Raw genomic sequence first — 20,815 nt, 5'->3', positions numbered from 1 at the left:
TAGGTTCTGATTCCACCACCCTTCCTTTTAGTACCTTACTCTATGAGTACTTAAGGCTATGTCTACACTATGCACCTTTTAGTGACACAGGTGTGTCGCTATAGCTGTACCACTACAAAGGTGCACAATATAACCGCAGTTTGTCGGCAGTAGAGAGCTCCTTTGTTGGCAGGAGAAAGCCGATAGCTTTTTGTCAGTAAAAACTTTTGTTGTTTGGTGGTGTGTTTGCTTTTTTCACACCCCTGAACGACAAAAATTTTACCGACGAAAGTGCAGTGTAGACAAAGCCTGAGTTCACACAAAGATAGTTGTGTTTCAAGGTAATGTGTTGATGGATACACAGAGCAGTTGTCTCCCCAGAGCTGTCAATACAGTACTTTTCACCAACACTCCATTAATACACTTAAAACAGATTTCAGAGGGGTGCCATGTTAGTCTGCATCAGCAAAAACAACGCAGAATCCTTGTGGCACCTTAGAGACTAACAAATTTATTTGGGTTTAAGCTTTCGTGGGATATAACCCACTTCATCGGAGGCATGGAGTGGAAAATACAGTAGGCAGGTATAAATACATAGCACATGAAAAGATGGGAGTTGCCTTACTGAGTGGGGGAGGTCAGTGCTAACGAGGCCAATTCACATTCACATCCACCCTAATTGAATTGGCACATTGTGATTAATGACACATTCATTTTTCCTGAGGTTAAAATGCATTAAATGCCAGTAAAACATTACCACATCCAACAAAAGCAAATATACTGCTCATTATTTCTCTTAACACAGCTGACCTGAATAACTGACATGTATTGACTCAGAAACCTGCTGTACATATATAACAATTAGTTTTTTATCTCACTAATCCAAATGCCTACAATGTCATCATTCTTTGGGTGGAAAGTAAGTTAGACATTAGTATGTTTCTCTTGCTACATTCTGAATAGTGAAGCCTCATGGAAGAGGAGTATTTTCCTTACATCACCTTTACTTCTGAAATAAAACCTTCAAACATTGGTAGAAAAGAGCTTTGGTACTAAATCTGCAAATAAAGAGCCCAGCCTGGAATTACTGGACCTAAAATACTTTGAGACATGCAGGAGCAGAGTAAAATGGAACAGGGCCCAGCTCCATCAGTATGTTAGGCTGCCTTACACTCCTTCCCTCCCAATTCACCCAGCTGGAAAAACTACACAAAGATCAAGGCAGTGGAGAATCAGGCCCAGGTGAAGAGGGTAGGTCAGGGCTGCAAAAACAAAAAGCCAGAAGGAGCTTTCACCCCATCCTCTTTCTGAGGAGATGGAGGAATTCTGCAATTACTTATATATATATATATATATATATATATATATATACACACACACACACACACACACACACTAATGAGTAAGGCTGCAAGTTTGTCACAGATTCCGTGACTTTCCACGACTTCTGCAGCGGCCGGTGCGTCTGGCCTAGGGGCAGCTCAGGCAGCCCCTGTGCCAGTCGCACTGTCCACTGCTGGGCAATCTCAGGCCTGCCCTCACCAGCAGCAGAGTTTGGGTGTGGAACGGGGCAGGGGGTTGGGGCATGGGACAGGATGAGGTGGGCTCTGGGTAGCGCTTACCTGGGGGGCTCTCCGGAAGCGGCTACATCCTCCTTGCTCAGCTCCTAGGTGGAGGCATGGCCAGACAGCTCTGCGTGCTGCCTCCGCCTGCAGGCACCGCCCCCGCTGCTCCCATTGGCTGTGGTACCCAGCCAATGGGAGCTGCAAAGCCAGCACTCTGGGCAGAGGCAGCGCGCAGAGCTGCCTGGCCACGCCTCTGCCTAGGAGCTGTCGCTACTTCCGGGGCAGACGCAGAGCCAGGTTGGCAGGGCTGGAAGGCTCCCTACCCCCTCCCAGCACCAGCAGGGGGCCTGGGACACGCACTGCTGCCCACCCTTCCCCCCCCCGGCACCCATGGTGTCCCCGCCTCCCCCGAACTTCCCAAGGGGTATATAGTAGAAGTCATGGACAGGTCACAGGCTGTGAATTTTTGTTTACTGCCTGTGACTTTTAGTAAAACTACCCATGACTAAAACGTAGCCTTACTGATGGGTAAGCACTGAGTCCATAGTGCAATGGGAGCATATCCGAAAGCCAACCTGAAGTGATGGTATACATATCATTGTATGCAGGACAGGCAGCCTTAACTCTACTGTTGAGCGGTGAAAAATAAAATAAAAATATAATATAAATGATCCAAATTGCTGATACATATTGCAGCAACTGACATATCAGAACAGACCAGTCTGTCTAGCCAGGTAACCTACCACACTGTGGCTAGATGCTTGAGAGTAAGCTTATTGATTTTGATCATTTTTACTGCATTTGTCCTGCCAATAAGGGGTCATGGCGAATAGGATCAAATGCTGATGTCTTTAAAAATGTATCTAGTAGATGCTTAAAGCTGAGCTGGCATAATTGCTATTTTTCACTTGATTCATGACTAAACCCTTTTGTTTTCAGTTTAAACCGATTTTTACCGAAAAAATTCTGGGTTTTACAAAAAGTAGTATTCATTTTTTTCTGATTTTCACCCTACTTTTGTATAATTCAAATATATAAAAAATAAGTTGTTTTATTAGAATACAATACATTGCATGAGATATATGTATTACAATACATTAGTCTGTGAGTATATGCAAAGCTGCCTGTTGAAGTAAGGCTATGTATTAGTCTAGAAGATACACCCAATAAACAAACAAGCTCGCATGCAAGCTCTGAAGTGTATGCGCATCTGAACCTACTGATGAATCTCACGCTCACCACAGACACATTTCAAGCTGTTAGCAGACAAGTTTAAAGATTTGACACACTAAAATGGGAAGAAAAATGAAAATCTGTCCTTCTGTCCACCAAAATAAACCCTAATATTTATCCAGAACAATTATTAATACTTTTTGCACTGATTTTCAGCAGTTTTTGTTGTTATAATAATAAACACCGATAAATTCCTGGGAAAAATTAAATAAAACACAAACTGAAAACAAAGGGCCTTATTCATGACTGACAAGATATTTGAAATTTCAGAAATGTACAATATGAAGAATCTTATCTAATATTTCTAAGGTCCTAGGTTCCAGCAACAACCCATCTGTTTTAAACCATGCTTTGTCAAGACTAGAGTGTGACGTTTGGGGTAGAAAGATATGTATGGAAGTGTGCCATCTATGTATCAGGAGACCCCCATCTATTAGCTTGTTTGAACTAACTGCAAATATCTTTAGGAAGTGCAGATAGATCACAAGTGGTTCAATTACCAAAGCTTGTGTGTGTATGTGTGGGAGGGGGGTTTAAAAAAATTCCAATGTAATCTTTCCATTCATATTATTTCATATAATTGTATCATGCCCCTCTTATTAACAATTCTGTCCCCATTAGCTAACCATTCTGATTATGACATGTGAGCCAGAAAAGAATCCAGATGGCTCTCCCATAGCTGCATCACCTTTGCAGGAAAAAGTAGTAACGTTGTCCTTTTGTGACTAAAGTAAGCAGCCAGGACTCTGAACACATACTGGGAGTGGGGCTGGCGAGTTAGAGGACACCATTTCAATAGTCACTCGTCCGAGCACAAATAGTTCCCTCCTCCATCCTCCAAAGGAACTCAACAGTGAGCTGTAGCTTATGAAAGCTTATGCTCAAATAAATTTGTTAGTCTCTACGGTGCCACAAGTCCTCCTTTTCTTTTTTGCGAATACAGACTAACATGGCTGCTACTCTGAAACTAAGGCTAAGAGTGGGGACCAACTGGAGGGTGGGTGGGGCATTAAGTGTTTAAACTGCCTGGCTCACTGGTGGTGTCAATATTGTCAACTGGAAACATTAAAAATCATGTCAGCCCCCCTCCTCCCAAGAAATCACGAGACTGGCTTTAAAAAAAATCATCCATTCCTGCATTAAGGGTAATCCTTGCTACCAGGGAAGTCACATCCCTATACACCAACATCCCTCACAATGACAGGTTTCAGAGTAGCAGCCGTGTTAGTCTGTATTCACAAAAAGAAAAGGAGGACTTGTGGCACCTTAGAGACTGACACATTTATTTGAGCAATACGCTTTCGTGAGTTACAGCGGAATGCATCCGATGAAGCGAGCTGTAGCTCACGAAAGCTTATGCTCAAATAAATTTGTTAGTCTCTAAGGTGCCACAAGTCCTCCTTTTCTTTATCCCTCACAAAATAATGGACAACTCTCAGATATCCACTCCAAACGCATCACCAGCCTCATCCATTTCATCCTCACCCATAACAAGTTTACATTCAACGAAAAAACCACTTTGTCAAAACCATGGGTAAGGGTCCCCCAATATGCCAACCTCTTCATGGACCACCTCGAAGAATTTCTGGACCAATACAGCAGGATATAAATGATATATCATCATTGCCCTATCTCAGATATTTACTGGGCAAATGGTTTAAACGCCCTCATAGATTTCCACCACCACTCCAACAACGAGCGCCCATTCATTAAACTGTCTGGGGAACACTCCCACACCGGCACCAATTTCCTGGACAAAACTGCAAAGCTGCAGCCGGGGCGGGGCTGAGAAAGGCCTTGGCAGGAAAGGAATCTGACGCAAAGTGAAGGCTGAAGGAACCTGAAAGAAGGAGCTGGCCATAGACGGGGTAACGGAATTTGGGAGAAGGGCCAAACTCTGTCCTAACCAGGTTGGAGCTGAGAAAGACCAGCTTCTTCAGAGTCCTGCCTGAGAGCTTGTCTCGGCATCGTGCGGGCCTCCCGCTCACCGCTGTGCAATGCGCCCCCAAGGGCTGGCACCCGCTAGGCCCCGGCTGGCAGCGGGCGCTGCGTTGCCTAGGGAACCAGCCCCTCAAAGGGCGCGTAGCTGACACACCCGCCGGACCCGGAACCGGAACCGGAACCGGACCTTCCTTAGCCCCACCCTTCCGTGCGCGCATGAGGCGCTTTGATTGGCGGGGCCGCGTCGGCGTTCCTTCGCGGGGATTGGCTGAGGCCCGGGGTGACGGAGCCCGGGCTCCCTGCCGGCGGTGGCAGTCGCGGTTGGCGGCCGTTGTGCTTGGGGCTCGCGCTCGCTCGGTCGCCCGCCCGCCCGCGATGCCGCTGGAGTTCGAGCTGTGCCCGGGCCGGCGGGTCGGGGGCGCCCAGCCCTGCTTCATCATCGCCGAGATCGGCCAGAACCACCAGGGGGACCTCGCCATCGCCAAGCAGATGATCCGCATGGTCAAGGTGCGCGCGGCCGGGGCGGGGCTGAAGGGGCCCGTGCTCTGCTGGGAGGGAAGGAGGAACAGAGGGGCGGGGTCTCTATGGGGAGCGGGCGGCGGGAGGTCTGGGGGGCGGGGTCTCTATGGGGAGCGGGCGGCGGGAGGTCTGGGGGGCGGGGTCTCTATGGGGAGCGGGCGGCGGGAGGTCTGGGGGGCGGGGTCTCTATGGGGAGCGGGCGGCGGGAGGTCTGGGGGGCGGGGTCTCTATGGGGGGCGGGAGGACAGGGGGGCGGGGTCTCTATGGGGGGGCGGGCGGCGGGAGGACAGGGGGGCGGGGTCTCTATGGGGAGCGGGAGGACAGGGGGCGGGGTCTCTATGGGGAGCGGGCGGCGGGAGGACAGGGGGGCGGGGTCTCTATGGGGGGCGGGAGGACAGGGGGGCGGGGTCTCTATGGGGGGGCGGGCGGCGGGAGGACAGGGGGGCGGGGTCTCTATGGGGAGCGGGAGGACAGGGGGCGGGGTCTCTATGGGGAGCGGGCGGCGGGAGGACAGGGGGGCGGGGTCTCTATGGGGGGCGGGCGGCGGGAGGTCTGGGGGGTGGGGCCTAGGGGGTTTGCGGGAGTGAGTGTTGGTCAGGAGGCGTCTGTGGGGGGCAGGGTTGCTGGGGGTCGGAGGGCGCTGGGGGAGGGGTGTGTAGGCGTGAGCGGTCTGCGGGGAGCAGAGGCTCTGGGGGAGTGGGTGGGGGTTGGGGGGGAAGGGTCTGTAGGGGCGAGGGCTCTGTAGGGGTGCTTGGGGAGGAGCTAGGGTGCTGGGGGATGTAGGGGTGGGGCAGGCATGCTGTGTTGAAGGGTCTCTAAGGGGGCAAGGGTGTGGGGGGGAGGGGGAGCAGGTTTCAGGGGTGGGGGTGACCCCCGAAGCTTTGCAAGGGGATGGAGTGTCCTATTCACTGCTCCCTGTGAGCAGTGAGTTTCAGCACTGCTCCCTAGTAGTGTCACTGCCTTCCCGCGTACCCTCTCCAGGGATCAAGGAGCCCTGGGGGTGCAGGCCAGTGAGAGCCCATGGGCATTGGTTGGCACAGTGGAGCTCTGAGCTGGCCTAGGTGCCCCACAAGATTACAGGCAGGACAGCAGTCCTCTCCCAGCTGGTGACGTGTCACATTGAAAAAGATTTCTCTCAAGCTGTGTTACAGGAACACTAAGAAAAGGAGGACTTGTGGCACCTTAGAGACTAACAAATTTATTAGCTCACGAAAGCTTATGCTCTAATAAATTTGTTGGTCTCTAAGGTGCCACAAGTACTCCTTTTCTTTTTGAAAAGGAACTATCTACCTATACTATATATGCTTGTTGTATGAATGATTGCTGTCTATAGAGGATCAGTGTTTTCCATATAAAAGCTGATGTTCAAGATGGAAGTAATTGATGTGATTAGCTTACAGTACACATACATGGTTTTTAAAAATGTTTGTCTTCGTTGCATGCGATCCTCAATTATTTTTATGGACACCCTCACACAGTTACTTTCGTTAGTTCTGTCAAAGATAGAAGACGCTGCTATATGTGAAAATAAGTCTCAAAATGAGAATCCTTAGCCAGACTGTTACTTTGGTTCTGTGTATTTCTTTTCAGCAGTACTTATGAACTATAGATTCAGTGGCACCTATCCTGTGCAGATTCTAAGATGATATGTTTTTCAGGAGTGTGGAGCAGACTGTGCCAAGTTCCAGAAAAGTGAGTTGGAGCACAAATTTAACAAAAAAGCCCTGGAGAGGCCCTATACCTCCAAACACTCCTGGGGAAAGACTTATGGAGAGCACAAGCGCCACCTGGAGTTCAGTCATGACCAGTATCGAGAGCTGCAAAAGTATGCAAAGGAGATAGGCATCTACTTCACAGCCTCTGGCATGGATGAGGTACATGAGCTATAGTGGGACAGAGAGCAAAATGCAATTCTTGCATTAATACAGTTGTATTGTGTGATTCGTATGTTAAACTAATATCAAGGGTCTGTTTGGACTCTAAACTACAAAACAAATGAAAATTAGAACCAATGTACAATTTTGTCCTTAATCAGTCCCATTGTGTGTTGGGGCTTGTCTACACTGGCACTTTACAGTGCTGCAACTTTCTCGCTCAGGGGTGTGAAAAAACATCCCCCTGAGTGCAGCAAGTTTCAGCACTGTAAAGCACCTGTGTAAACAGTGCACCAGTGCTGGGAGCCGTGCCTCTCATGGAGGTGGGTTTTTTAGAGCGCTGGGAGAGCTCTCTCCCAGTGCTCTGCCATGACCACACAAGCCACATGAAAGTGCTGCCACGGCTAGCCCGTGTAGACTAGCCCCCAATTACAGTTGCATATGTTTCCTACCCAATGTCTCTCAAATACGTTTTCTCATATGCTGAAGTGCCAACACACAATGGAGCAAGTTAAAGAAAAGGTCTCAGCCAGAATTCTGAATAACTTGATCTTTATCAGTTTAAACCTGGTTATAAAAAAGTTTGGCAACTCTCCCAAATTACATGTTACCCTGTCTATGGTCAGCTCCTCCTTTCAGGTTTCTTCAGCCTTCACTTTGCATCAAATTCCTTTCCTGTCGAGGCCTTTCTCATCTGAGCCTCTGCTGTTATTTTGCAGTTTTGTCTGTTTGCTACCCACCATACCCCCTTTGCATAACCCAAACAACAAAACTAATGGTCCCTTTTGTTGTCTTTTCCTACTTTCTGGTCAGGAATCCTTCCATCCAACTCCCTCTTCCCGAAACACCCTGATCCTGTCTGACAGTCTCTTACCCACTCTGCCTTCAAGTCCTCTCCTATAAACACATTTTCTCCATGAAGCCTATAATTCTACTGCTTCCATCAAAGGGGTGTGTGTGTGTGTCTAAAGACATAAAAAAGCCCTCTGTAATCCTCAACTGTTGTAGTTGCTGAGTTCAGTTATAGATTCATAGATACTAAGGTCAGAAGGGACCATTCTGATCATCTAGTCCGACCTCCTGCACAAGGCAGGCCACAGAATCTGACCCACCCACTCCTACGAAAAACCTTATTTACGTCTGAGCTATTGAAGTCCTCAAATCGTGGATTAAAGATTTCAAGGAGCAGAGAATCCTCCCTCAAATGACCCGTGCCCCATGCTACAGAGGAAGGCGAAAAACTGCCAGGGCCTCTTCCAATCTGCCCTGGAGGACAATTCCTTCCCGACCCCAAATATGGCGATCAGCTAAACCCTGAGCATATGGGCAAGATTCACCAGCCAGATACTACAGAAAATTCTTACCTGGGTAACTCAGATCCCATCCATCTAATATCCCATCTCAGGGGATTAGGCCTATTTACCCTGAATATTAAAAGATGAATTAATTACCAAAATCCCATCATACCATCTCCTCCATAAACTTATCCAGTAGAATCTTAAAGCCAGATAGATCTTTTGCCCCCACTGCTTCCCTTGGAAGGCTATTCCAAAACTTCACTCCTCTGATGGTTAGAAACCTTTGTCTAATTTCAAGTCTAAACTTCCTGGTGGCCACTTTATACCCATTTGTTCTTGTGTCCACATTGGTGGTGAGCTTAAATAATTCCTCTCCCTCTCCTGTATTTAACCGTCTGATATATTTATAGAGAGCAATCATACCTCTCCTCAACCTTCTTTTAGTTAGGCTAAACAAGCCAACCTCCTTGAGTCTCCTTTCATAAGACAAGTTTTCCGTTCCTCGGATCATCCTAGTAGCCCTTCTCTGTACGGGCTCCAGTTTGAATTCATCCTTTTTAAACATGGGAGACCAGGACTGCACACAGCATTCCAGGTCTCACCAGTGCCTTGTATAATGGTACTAAAACCTCCTTATCCCTACTGGAAATACCTCTCCTGATGCATCCCAAAACCGCATTAGCTTTTTTCACAACCATATCACATTGGCAGCTCATAGTCATCTTATGATCAACCAATACTCCAAGGTCCTTCTCCTCTTCCGTTACTTCTAATTGATGCATCCCCAGCTTATAACTAAACTTCTTGTTATTAATCCCTAAATACATAACCTTACTCTTATTCACTATTAAATTTCATCCTATTACTATTACTCCCGTTTACAAGGTCATCCAGATCCTCCTGTACAATATCCTGATCCTTCTCTGAATTGGCAATACCTCCCAGCTTTGTATCATCTGCAAATTTTATTAGCGTACACCCACTTTTTGTGCCAAGGTCAGTAATAAAAAGATTGGTCCAAAAACTGATCCCTGAGGAACTCCACTGGTAACCTCCCTCCAGCCTGACAGTGCACCTTTCAGTAGGACCCGTTGTAGTCTCCCCTTTAACCAATTCCTTATCCACCTTTTGATGTTCATATTGATCCCTATCTTTTCCAATTTAACTAATAATTCCACATGTGGCATTCCACGGTATCAAACGCCTTACTGAAATCTAGAATTAGATTAAATTAGATTCACTGCATTTCCTTTGTCTAAAAAATCTGTTACTGTCTCAAAAAAGGAGATCAGATTGGTTTGGCACTACCTGCCTTTTGTAAAACCATGTTGTATTTTGTCCCATTTACCATTGACTTCAATGTCCTTAACTAATTTCTCCTTCAAAATTTTTTCCAAGACCTTGCATACTACAGATGTCAAACTAACTGGCCTGTAGTTACCCGGATCATTTTTTTTCCCTTTCTTAAAAATAGGAACTATGTTAGCAATTCTCCAATCATACAGTACAACCCCTGAGTTTACAGATTCATTAAAAATTCTTGCTAATGGGCTTGCAATTTCATGTGCCAATTCCTTTAATATTCTTGGATGAAGATTATCTGGGCCCCCCGATTTAGTTCCATTAAGCTGTTTGAGTTTCGCTTCTACCTCAGATATGGTAATATCTACCTTCATAGCCTCATTCCCATTTGTCATGCTGCCATTATCCCCAAGATCCTCTTTAGCCTTATTAAAGATTGAGGCAAAGTATTTGTTTAGATATTGGGCCATGCCTAGATTATCTTTAATCTCCACTCCATCCTCAGTGTTTAGCAGCCCCACTTCTTCTTTCTTAGTTTTCTTCTTATTTATATGGCTATAGAACCTTTTACTATTGGTTTTAATTCCCTTTGCAAGGTTCAGCCCTACTCGACTTTTTGCCTGTCTCGCTTTATCCCTACATAATGACGGGTTTCAGAGTAGCAGCCGTGTTAATCTGTATTCGCAAAAAGAAAAGGAGTACTTGTGGCACCTTAAAGACTAACAAATTTATTAGTTAAATAAATGGCATCCGATGAAGTGAGCTGTAGCTCACGAAAGCTTATGCTCAAATAAATTTGTTAGTCTTTAATGTGCCACAAGTACTCCTTTTCTTCTATACCTACATGTTCTGACCTCAATAAGGTAGCTTTCCTTGGTGATCCCTCCCATCTTCCACTCCTGTATGCTTTTTGCTTCTTCTTAATCACCTCTAAGATGCTTGCTCATCCAGCTTGGTCTACAACTCCTGCCTATGAATTTTTTCCCCTTTCTTGGGATACAGGCTTCGGATAGCTTCTGCAGCTTTGAGTTGCGCGCACAATCTTGATAACAGATAATCCTTTGAACATGAGGTATAGCTGAAAACTGTTAACCGGAAAATTTAACAGGTATAGTCTCATTTTCAGTGTTTTTCAGCTGAAGTGCCTGATAAACTTTTTTTGCTTTTCAATTTTGGCCTAGAAACAGATGAGCAAAAATACTGTGTGGGTCACTTCATGCTGCCTTCAAGTCAAGGAGGCTTGCTAAATAATGGATAGTGAACTTTTACATTAACAAATAAAACCCAACAATCCCTCATGTGCTCTTACATCTGGGATCTTAAAGTGGGATTTTCAAAGACACTTTTGAAAACCCCGCCCTTCATTATTTGGTGTTTGATCTACAAAATGTGAAACACTTATCATGAAGTGCCAAGCTCCTTCCATCTCCCAATGGCTAGCTGAAGTTGCTTAGCACCTTCCAAGATAAATTCTTTTTTACTTTGGATACTGCTATCTTGTGACTGAGACAGCCCTCCTATTTTAATTGACAATCTTGACCCGAATAGGCACAAATGCATAATGTATTTGTCTAAGAAGCTGCCTGCAGCTCTCATCATGACTGTTGTTTTGACTGTAAATGCCTCATGCAGTGAAATATTTTTCAATTTGTAATATAAACTGAACATAACTAAATAGAATTTTGTGCTATAGAAGATGTAGAGTTAAGTTGTTAATGATATGAGGAAGAGATTTTGATTAATGTAAAGTAAATATAAAAGAAGTGAGTGACTCCTTTTTTTTTTTACTCTGTTCCAATTTGTAGTGAAGATAAAACAGAGTCCCAATGAACCATTCTGTGTGCACCGTGTGCGTCACTCGAGGTTATTTCCTATTCCTTGAATCTCTCCCATACGACTTGCCAACTTTTCATAAGAAATGATTCATAGATTCCAAAGCCACAATGGACCATTCTGATCATCTAATCTGACCTCCTGAGTAACACAGGCCACAGAATTTCCCCAAAATAATTCTTGGATCATATATTTTTAGAAAATTAGCATAGAGTTAGAAAATAGCTGTTATGCTTAAGAAGGGCTGGGCTCCATATCTCTATTTTGTGTAATCTTCCCCAAGCCCTTTCAATGGTAACAGGGGGACACAAATCTAATTTGTTTATTTAGCTCAAATAATTATGGAGAGCTACAACAGTGTAAGCACACAAAATTTAATTTAGCATCATAGAGGCGGGGCAAATTAGAATAGATCATAGTTGCTTTTGTTTTTCCTCTTTCTGGCATAAATCCTAGACCCAGATCCTGAAAGATATTTAGGCACCTAACTCCTGTTAACTTCAATGCAAGTTTGATGACTAAATACCTTTGAGGATCCGGGTCTTAGCCTCTAAATAAACCCCATAACTACAATGAATGAGTTGCAGAATTTGCTGTCCTTTCCAGCATTGACAAAGTTGTGTAGCTATTCTAATGTCTTCCCAAAACAGAGCAAGTGTGGAGGAGTTTTGTAACAGCTCTGCTGATGATGGTTTTATTTTTAATTCCTCCAGATGACTCCTCTACTTAAGGAGGCCAATTACAATTGTAATGGCAGTCATTGCATGATCTCTGATAATACCTGAATTATTTTGTCTGCAGCACATAAGTTTTTAGAAGAGGATTGAGTATAATTAACATTTCAAAAAGCTGTTAATATTTCACATGTTCTGGTGCAGCTTTATATTTATCTTCTTAGTTGCATTTATGAAATAGAAGTGTCTTCTGTCTTCCTATTTAGGGTGGTAACATTTTTTCCAGATGCCACTTAACAGTTCTGAAGTAATTTTTCCCATAATAGGAATAATTTTTTCTCTTGCTATCCTCCAACTACTGAATAAACAGCTCTTAAATATACAATTATAGAACCTCTCAATAGTTTTGAAACTTGTAACATTTTCTATTCTGACTTCTTTATTTTAAAAAATGGCGGGGGTGGGGGGATCCCTTCTCTTTAGAATGAAAGCATTCTATAAACAAAAGCATCCACCTGGTAATTTACATCTGGGCCTCCAGAAAACAAAGTCCTAAGAGAGGAGTTGATCACTGTTTCAGAAGGTTGGTGATACCTTTCACCTTTGGGGTCATTGATTCAAATCCAGCCCAGGCTGATAACTGGCTGAAAATTGTTACCATTTGATGAGTGAAACAAGTTGATCTTACTCCATTCCTAGTGGACAAAGTTCCACATCACAAAAATCACCAGCAAGCTCCCCATAGACCAAGACGCATCAACTCAAAGAGGCACCCAGACCCTCTCCATAACAGATGCAAAACCTTTAGACATACGCCCACTACTATGATGATCAATCATCCCCATCCCCACCCCACAGCACACCATTCAAAATCATTGGGTCCTACATATGCCTATCACAACATGTGGTGTATATCATCTAGTGCACTAAATGCCCCAGTAAGAACTATGTGAGTGAAACCAGACAATCACTATGCTCTACAATGAACTCACACAGAAAAATAAGTCAAAAACACCATATTACCTCTGGGTGAACGCTTTTCACAAAGTGATCACTCCATTCTGACCTCTCAGGCCTCATCCTCAAAGGGAACTTGCCTAATACCTTCAAAAGAAATGCCTAAGAGCTTAAATTCATAATTTTGCTAGACACTAAAAATCATGGATTTAAGTCATAAAGCTAGTGTCTTTATTATTACAACAGCTTGTAACCCATTAACTTTTTTTGACTGTGGAAATGTTAACTGGCCACTTCACCTTAACAGTCTCTTACAATACTTTAACTACATATGCTAAAAAAATGGTTCCACCTTGTATTTAGCTGTGATACACTGAGTGCCTTTCCCAGACCTGAAGAAAAGCTCCGTGTAAGCTCAAAAGCTTGTCTCTCTCACCAACAAAAGATACTACCTCCCCCACCTCTCCGATATCATGGCTACACTACCACCTGAAGCAAAAATCACCAGCTCAGCTGAATCTGATTAATGTCACTTGAGAGAGGCCAAAGATTAAAAACACCTGGAAACTGCACTACTCTCTGATGCCTAGAGCTGGGTTCATGGTGGAAGCACACTGGCAAATCGATGTGGTGAAGCTAGTGCTCTTGCTGCTCGTTCTGTGGATAGCAACGTGGATACTTTGATGTAGCCCAAGGATCTCAAAGCAATTCATGGATAGCCGATATCAGTCTCTAGCTCTATCTATCCAGCACCTTTCCTGACCAGTAAATTCAGTCACACTGTAGACACTTTTCAGAGTAGCAGCCGTGTTAGTCTGTTTTCGCAAAAAGAAAAGGAGTACTTGTGGCACCTTAGAGACTAACAAATTTATTAGAGCATAAGCTTTCGTGAGCTACAGCTCACTTCATCGGATGCATTTTCAACTGTAGACACTATACTTAATCTTGCTAGACTAAACTTCTTGGGCCAAATTCAGTGCTGTTTGGTGTTTCACAGGGTGTTAGTCTGCAGAATTTGGCCCCATGCATTCAATATGTTGTCCCTGATCCGGGAGTGGAAAGTGGTGTGATTGATACCATAAGGATACGTTTTCATTGGAGTATGTGTGTGCATAGCCTTGAACACCAAGTACTTTTGTTACAATTTCCTAGTCTTTCTTATGGAAAAGAAGAGCTTAGTTATCCACTGTGGGTGATTCTTTGTTGATGTTGAGTAGGAGGGGGACTGGTAATTTTAGGAATTAAAAAAAAAAATGTGTTCTCTTTTCATAGATGGCGGTCGAGTTTCTGCATGAACTGGATGTTCCATTTTTTAAAGTAGGATCAGGGGATACAAACAATTTTCCATATTTGGAAAAAACAGCAAAGAAAGGTAAATGGTAAACCATTTCCCTCCCACTTGAGACAGTTTCAGTAACTTCTCAGTTTCAAATTGTCTCCTTGTGAATTCCTTTAGATATCGTCTGTTACACCCTGGCCCAAGCTCACTCTCTAAATGGACCACCAGTCTGTTGTGCATGAAGCTAGCTGCTGGAGCCCACATATTTCTAAGCCCCTGGTTCTAGCTCTGGGTTTCTCAGGCACACTCCCAGGTGTAGAGTGCATGTCTAACATCCTTCTTGGGCAGTGGGTCCCTGCAGTCCAGCCACTTTAGACCCCAAAACCTGTGACCTAGCTCTCCCTAGCCCCCAGTTGCTTGTATATGTTCCATCCAAGCTCCACCTCTCTGTGGGCACTCTGAGCTTTATTTATCCCTTCAGTGACAGCATGACAGGAAAGCAAGGAACACAGGCATAGCAACGGGATTTCTTAATCACAAACAATTTACTCTTAACAAAGTACAGGAGAGAGAGAGAGAGATCTTTAGAAAATAACAAAGAGTCCTAAATGCAGTGCCACCCCTGATTTCACCCATCCTATGAGTCCTGGGTGTGATCAGCATCCATAGGCTAGTCAGCTTGTCCTGCCTCCTTAGCCTGGTCATCTTGTATGTCTCTGTGGTCTGGCCCCTTTCTTAGAGAAGCTCCCCTGTTTTAAAACAGTCTCTGTTCCTCTTTTTCCCATGTCCTTCAGCTAGGAGCGTTCTGGGTTCCAGCTGCCTCCGTGCTCTCTCCCCTCTTGGCTTAGAGCCCATGAAACAAAATGGAGTTAGCAATTTAACACAGACATACCTTCAACTTGTCACAGCATCAGTTTTAGCAATCAGGCAAATTTAATGTCATGCATCTTTAAATAGAATGCAATTGCTTGCAGTGTATTTTAGCGTTAAGTGAACAACAGACATGGTGCTTTTATTGCTGGCATAACATTCTTTCTAGTTTAACTAATTTCAGACAGCAAAATAAAATTCTTGACAAATGCTTAGGTGCGGTGATCTAGTAGCTATGACACCTAAGGGATTCACTACACACACAGTTGCACTTGTTTAATTAAAGGTGTGATTTTTTTTTTTAAACTGATTTAGTTAAACTGGTACAAAAGGCTATGTGGACACACTTAGTTTAGTTTAACCAGCCTTATATTGCTTTAGCTTAAATCATTTTGGAACAAGTTTCAGCTACATCAAAATAAGCTATTCTTGCACTGAAATAGCAGTAGTCAACATTTTGCACTAGTTTAACCGAATTTGTTTAAATTCACATCTTATGTTAAACCAGTGCAACTTCCATATATAGATTAGCCTTAAGTCATGAAGCCTTGGGAGAAAAATGACCCTGTTTGTTTTACCGGCTAGGTCGCCCAATGGTAATTTCCAGTGGGATGCAGTCAATGGACACAATGCACAAGGTTTATCAGCTTGTGAAACCGATCAATCCCAACTTCTGCATTCTCCAGTGCACCAGTGCTTACCCTCTTCAGCCTGAAGATGTCAACCTCCATGTGATAACGGTCAGTGAATCATATGTAATGTACAGTGTATAGAGAAGGCAGGGCACAGATGAAATAATGCATTTTTACTTAGATTCCTAGATCTTGGTGATGCTCGTATTTGTTGCTGGGAGGGCAGAAAATATCATATTTTTCTAGTTCCCCTAAGGATCAAAGTAAAAGCTTCTGCTGGAGCCCTGATTGGCAGAATGTGGCATCAAGAAATTTGATTTATTTATTATCAGTCGATATATGCACACTTAAACAGTGCTGGGTGTGAAATATGCATGGAAATATTATCTTGTGCCTGCACTCTAACGTGGCATAAAACAAAAATGTGTAGGCAATCAGACACTAAGAACCTAGATAGTAGGTCAGGTCAGAAAACTTTTAATTAAAAATATTTCCAATGAAAAGCAAGAATGTGACTAAAATGCATCTGTTCCCTGAGATAGTATGTTCCTGTTGGTAGTAGGCACATGGACATTTGTGATTACTAAGGATACTGCAGTAAGAAAATAAATGTTTGCAAAACTGGAAAATATTTAAGCACATGCATAACGTAATGCACGAGTAGTTGCATTGTTTTCAGTGAGACTACTCGTGCATATATAAGCACTTTTAGGATCAGGTCTGAAGTATCCTCTGCTGCAATGTTATGTGTGGTGCTTTATTTTAAAGTTAATCTGTATCCAAAGGATTTTATAGACATTTTTAAATTGGTTCAGTCCAGTTGACTCTTGGATGGGAACAGAGAGACACATTGTTAGTGTAACCCACTATCTTTGGTGTTTAGGTGCTGACGGATACAACTTAACTAGGAAAAGCACCAGAGAAGTTTTAAGGTACAATGAGCCAACCCTTCCTTACTCATGCTGGTTGTCCCAGTGAACCCCTTAAACAAAATCAGGCTAGTCAGTAGTGCAGTGCAGCTAGTTCATGTTAACTGAAAGAAGGATTTACCTGTTAAACAGCCAACCATTTGTTTTATGACACTAGTTGTCTGTATATTCACTAAAAGAAAAGAACTTGTGGCACCTTAGAGACTAACAAATTTATTTGAGCATAAGCTTTCGTGAGCTACAGCTCGCTTCATCAGATGCTGTGAGCTGCTCCTCTGAAACCTGTATATTCACTTATAGTCATTGTTACATTTGCTCTCTATGACTCTGAAATTGATATCCTTATAATTCAGATCAACTTTGTTGTAATTCAAGGCATATCAGTCAGCTTTTCCAGATATCCCCATTGGCTATTCTGGACATGAGACTGGAATAGCCATTTCAGTAGCAGCAGTTGCTATGGGTGCTAAAGTACTGGAACGCCATGTGACTTTGGACAAAACATGGAAAGGAAGTGATCACCAGGCATCCCTGGAGCCGAATGAACTGGCAGAATTGGTGAGAACGATCCGTCTGGTGGAAAAGGCAATGGGGTCTCCAGTCAAACAGCTCTTGCCCTGTGAAATGGCCTGTAATGAAAAGGTAACTTTTTTCCTTTTGAATTCACATGTAACTAAAGGCCAACTAGACTGACAACTACTTGTTCTTTGTTTGGTATGTAGGAGAAGCCACTTGCAAACTTACTGCAGATCCTCTTCTACTCCCATTCATATTGCTCCTTCTGCCTCCCCATCTCAAACTCTTTTGCTGCTGATAGCAGCAACAGCATTCATGTGTAGACACTGGTAACACTCCAGAGTTTGTTTCTTAGCACAGACTTACTACTGTGTATAATTAATTTATTTAATTTTGTTAGCATATAAATATTTCTACTGATAATCTTGCCAAGGTGGGCAAGTGCAGTGCAGCTCCAGTTAACCAAAGGTTGGTTACAGTGCCCTCTGGTAGAGTCAGGCTTGAGCCGTAGGCATCCGTAGACCTCTTCTCCTCTAGTAACCTGACCAGTCTGGAGGAAGGCAGCAGGCTTTCTTCACTCTAACTAGAAGAACCCCAGTCATTCACACCCCTGATTCTAGAAAGCATTTGGGTGACACCTGTACCCTCAGTACAATGTGGCATTCAGCTATATTTACAGTGAAGATTTCCATACTAAGACATCTTTGCTAAACTGATTTGAAGTGAGTGCATTTGAAAGTAGAGCAGACATGGGAGAGGAAAGTCAGTGAGTTTTCTTTGTAGCTGGTAAGAAAGACCTCATTTTCCATCTCTTTCACTTGTCCTTGGTACTTTATGAATTAGAATGCACTTGGCTCAATATACTAACCCTCTTCTGTTGGTATTTCTGTAGCTGGGAAAGTCTGTGGTGGCAAAAGTGACTATCCCTGAAGGTACGGTGCTGACTCTTGCCATGCTCACAGTGAAGGTGGGAGAACCTAAAGGATACCTCCCAGAAGAAATTTTTGATCTGATTGGCAAAAAGGTCAAAATAAACATTGAAGAAGATGAAACAATCACTGAGGATGCAATAGAAAATCATGTTAAAAAAGTGAAATGCTAAATGTAAGCATTCACTTCTGTTTTGTTCATAACATGCTGTACAGACCAGCAGCCATACTCTTCAGAATTAATAGCATGGTAGATTAGAAATGAAGGGATTTAGGTATGAGAATCTGAACAGAATTTCTATGTCACGTTGGCAAAAAGATATTTGCTGCAAACTTGCATGAAATTATGAACCCAGTTTTATTAGAAGTTGTGTAATATTGTGCTAAAAAAGGATATAATCTTCAACATCACCAAAGAGCCTGTTCAGAAATGTCTTGTATACTGCTCATTGTCATGATCTCATGGTAATGGTTATTTGGGTGAGAAGATGAGTGTGTGGGTTTATTTCAGTGAACATCTAAGATGTCAATATGCACATACCAGTCTCAGTAGAAATATCCTAGCAGAAACGTCTCTCATTAGACAATTATGCAGTAAATATTCCCAGGGACTTTTTTTTTTGGTAAACACCTTTCAATCATCTAATACTAGAGACTGAATTACATACAGCATTTCTGCTCCACTGTGACAACTCATTTGTGTCTCCCGGCTGCCTTGCCTCCCCATCATCTCCTTTACAGTGAGAATTGCAGCCTCCTGCTACAGCAGCCCTTGCTCCTTGCCAACTGATTGCTGCTGCTTCGCTCCTGCATGAAGGAAGCAGGGTTATAGGCTAGAAGAAATGGCAGCTGTGGGCGGCAGGTCATACTCTTCAATTACCTTAATAACCTTATTAGAATTAAAGTCATTTTTATCAATGATGTTGATGGAACTTTCTACCTCTTGACTCTGGGTATCTTTGACACCTTGACAATATAAGCAGAGTTGTGGGCTGCTTAATGTTTATCTTAAACGTACTACTGCAGTGCTAGGAGACTGTATGGCTATACATTTAAGATGGGAAGAGGTTGTTTCATTCAGCTTCTTGCTTAAATTGTATGAATCATGATTATGATCTTCAGTTGATTCAGTATGCTTGCCTTAATAGAAGATGATACTAAATGATTGTTAAAATAAACATTTTTATTGAAAACTTAAAACAAAAATAAATCAAGTTTGTCAAACAAAAGCTGCTACTTTGCCATTTCATTTTAACAAGGAGACCTAACCCTTGCATTTTTCTTAATATTCCATGCACTACAATACAGATGAGATTATTGTAGGTGTGCCTCTGGCATTGGAATCCAAGGTGTGTTTTAGGCCTGTGCTCTCACAAGGTTAGAGAATACAGTAGTTAAAGCACTACAGGTGGGTCTACACTAGTAAAAGGACTTTTGTGGATACAATCTAAGAAATCCTTCTGAAGTTTAAGTATTATGGATTTGGGAAAAGAACAAACCACCACTCATAACTGTTGCTCTCAAAGTTACTGTATTTGTAAAGGTGGGTGTGCATAACAACCCACTTGCATGCGAGCGTGTTAAAACACTGTCCTCATTAAGCAGCAATAATTGAGTGCCTTTGAAATTAGAAAGTTAAAGTAATATCTCCCAGCTCCATAAGCTCTGCAGTGGAAGTGACAATGCAGCTAGAATCTAAGGTGGAGATGGTCCTTTTCTACATGCTTCCGACTTCCAAATGGGAGCTGTACAGCATCACGGTGCTTCCTCTCACAATACCCTGCTAGTATCATAGAATCATAGAATATCAGGGTTGGAAGGAACCCCAGAAGGTCATCTAGTCCAAACCCCCTGCTCAAAGCAGGACCAAGTCCCAATTAAATCATCCTAGCCAGGGCTTTGTCAAGCCTGACCTTAAAAACCTCTAAGGAAGGAGATTCTACCACCTCCCTAGGTAACGCATTCCAGTGTTTCACCACCCTCTTAGTGAAAGTTTTTCCTAATATCCAATCTAAACCTCCCCCATTGCAACTTGAGACCATTACTCCTCGTTCTGTCATCTGCTACCATTGAGAACAGTCTAGAGCCATCCTCTTTGAAACCCCCTTTCAGGTAGTTGAAAGCAGCTATCAAATCCCCCCTCATTCTTCTCTTCTGCAGACTAAACAATCCCAGCTCCCTCAGCCTCTCCTCATAAGTCATGTGCTCTAGACCCCTAATCATTTTTGTTGCCCTTCGCTGTACTCTTTCCAATTTATCCACATCCTTCTTGTAGTGTGGGGCCCAAAACTGGACACAGTACTCCAGATGAGGCCTCACCAGTGTCGAATAGAGGGGAACGATCACGTCCCTTGATCTGCTCGCTATGCCCCTACTTATACATCCCAAAATGCCATTGGCCTTCTTGGCAACAAGGGCACACTGCTGACTCATATCCAGCTTCTCGTCCACTGTCACCCCTAGGTCCTTTTCCGCAGAACTGCTG

The 20,815-nt window shown here is 43.5% G+C and overlaps 1 protein-coding gene and 2 long non-coding RNA genes across 3 annotated transcripts; 1 reads left to right on the top strand and 2 right to left on the bottom strand.

The window, feature by feature from the left end:
• The first annotated feature begins 4,972 nt into the window (after positions 1-4,972).
• Positions 4,973-19,559, top strand: NANS (N-acetylneuraminate synthase). The gene is made up of 6 exons (XM_038402389.2): positions 4,973-5,225; positions 6,896-7,111; positions 14,448-14,547; positions 15,910-16,064; positions 17,261-17,527; positions 18,294-19,559. The coding sequence occupies exons 1-6, from the start codon at positions 5,094-5,096 to the stop codon at positions 18,501-18,503; spliced, it is 1,080 nt and encodes a 359-aa protein (XP_038258317.2). The 5' UTR covers positions 4,973-5,093; the 3' UTR covers positions 18,504-19,559.
• Positions 10,252-10,599, bottom strand: LOC122460193. Its single transcript, XR_006281321.1, has 2 exons — positions 10,552-10,599; positions 10,252-10,347 (listed from the first exon to the last, which is right to left on the bottom strand). It is a non-coding gene; the product is annotated as an uncharacterized LOC122460193 (long non-coding RNA).
• On the bottom strand, positions 15,479-17,305 carry LOC122460192. The gene is made up of 3 exons (XR_006281320.1): positions 17,168-17,305; positions 16,754-17,046; positions 15,479-16,661 (listed from the first exon to the last, which is right to left on the bottom strand). It is a non-coding gene; the product is annotated as an uncharacterized LOC122460192 (long non-coding RNA).
• Positions 19,560-20,815: the final 1,256 nt, after the last annotated feature.

This window comes from Dermochelys coriacea, chromosome 5 (assembly GCF_009764565.3).
Source record: "Dermochelys coriacea isolate rDerCor1 chromosome 5, rDerCor1.pri.v4, whole genome shotgun sequence".
Classification (NCBI taxonomy): domain Eukaryota; kingdom Metazoa; phylum Chordata; order Testudines; family Dermochelyidae; genus Dermochelys; species Dermochelys coriacea.
This window is presented reverse-complemented; position numbering and strand designations above follow the sequence as displayed.

What these genes read in the sequence shown, in the direction of transcription:
- NANS (XM_038402389.2), top strand. Translation starts at nt 5,094, where the DNA reads ATGCCGCTGGAGTTCGAGCTGTGCCCGGGCCGGCGGGTCGGGGGCGCC. An exon ending in CAGCCTCTGGCATGGATGAG is followed by an intron (nt 7,112 to 14,447) that starts GTACATGAGCTA and finishes CTCTTTTCATAG; the next exon opens with ATGGCGGTCGAGTTTCTGCA. An exon ending in AAATGGCCTGTAATGAAAAG is followed by an intron (nt 17,528 to 18,293) that starts GTAACTTTTTTC and finishes GTATTTCTGTAG; the next exon opens with CTGGGAAAGTCTGTGGTGGC.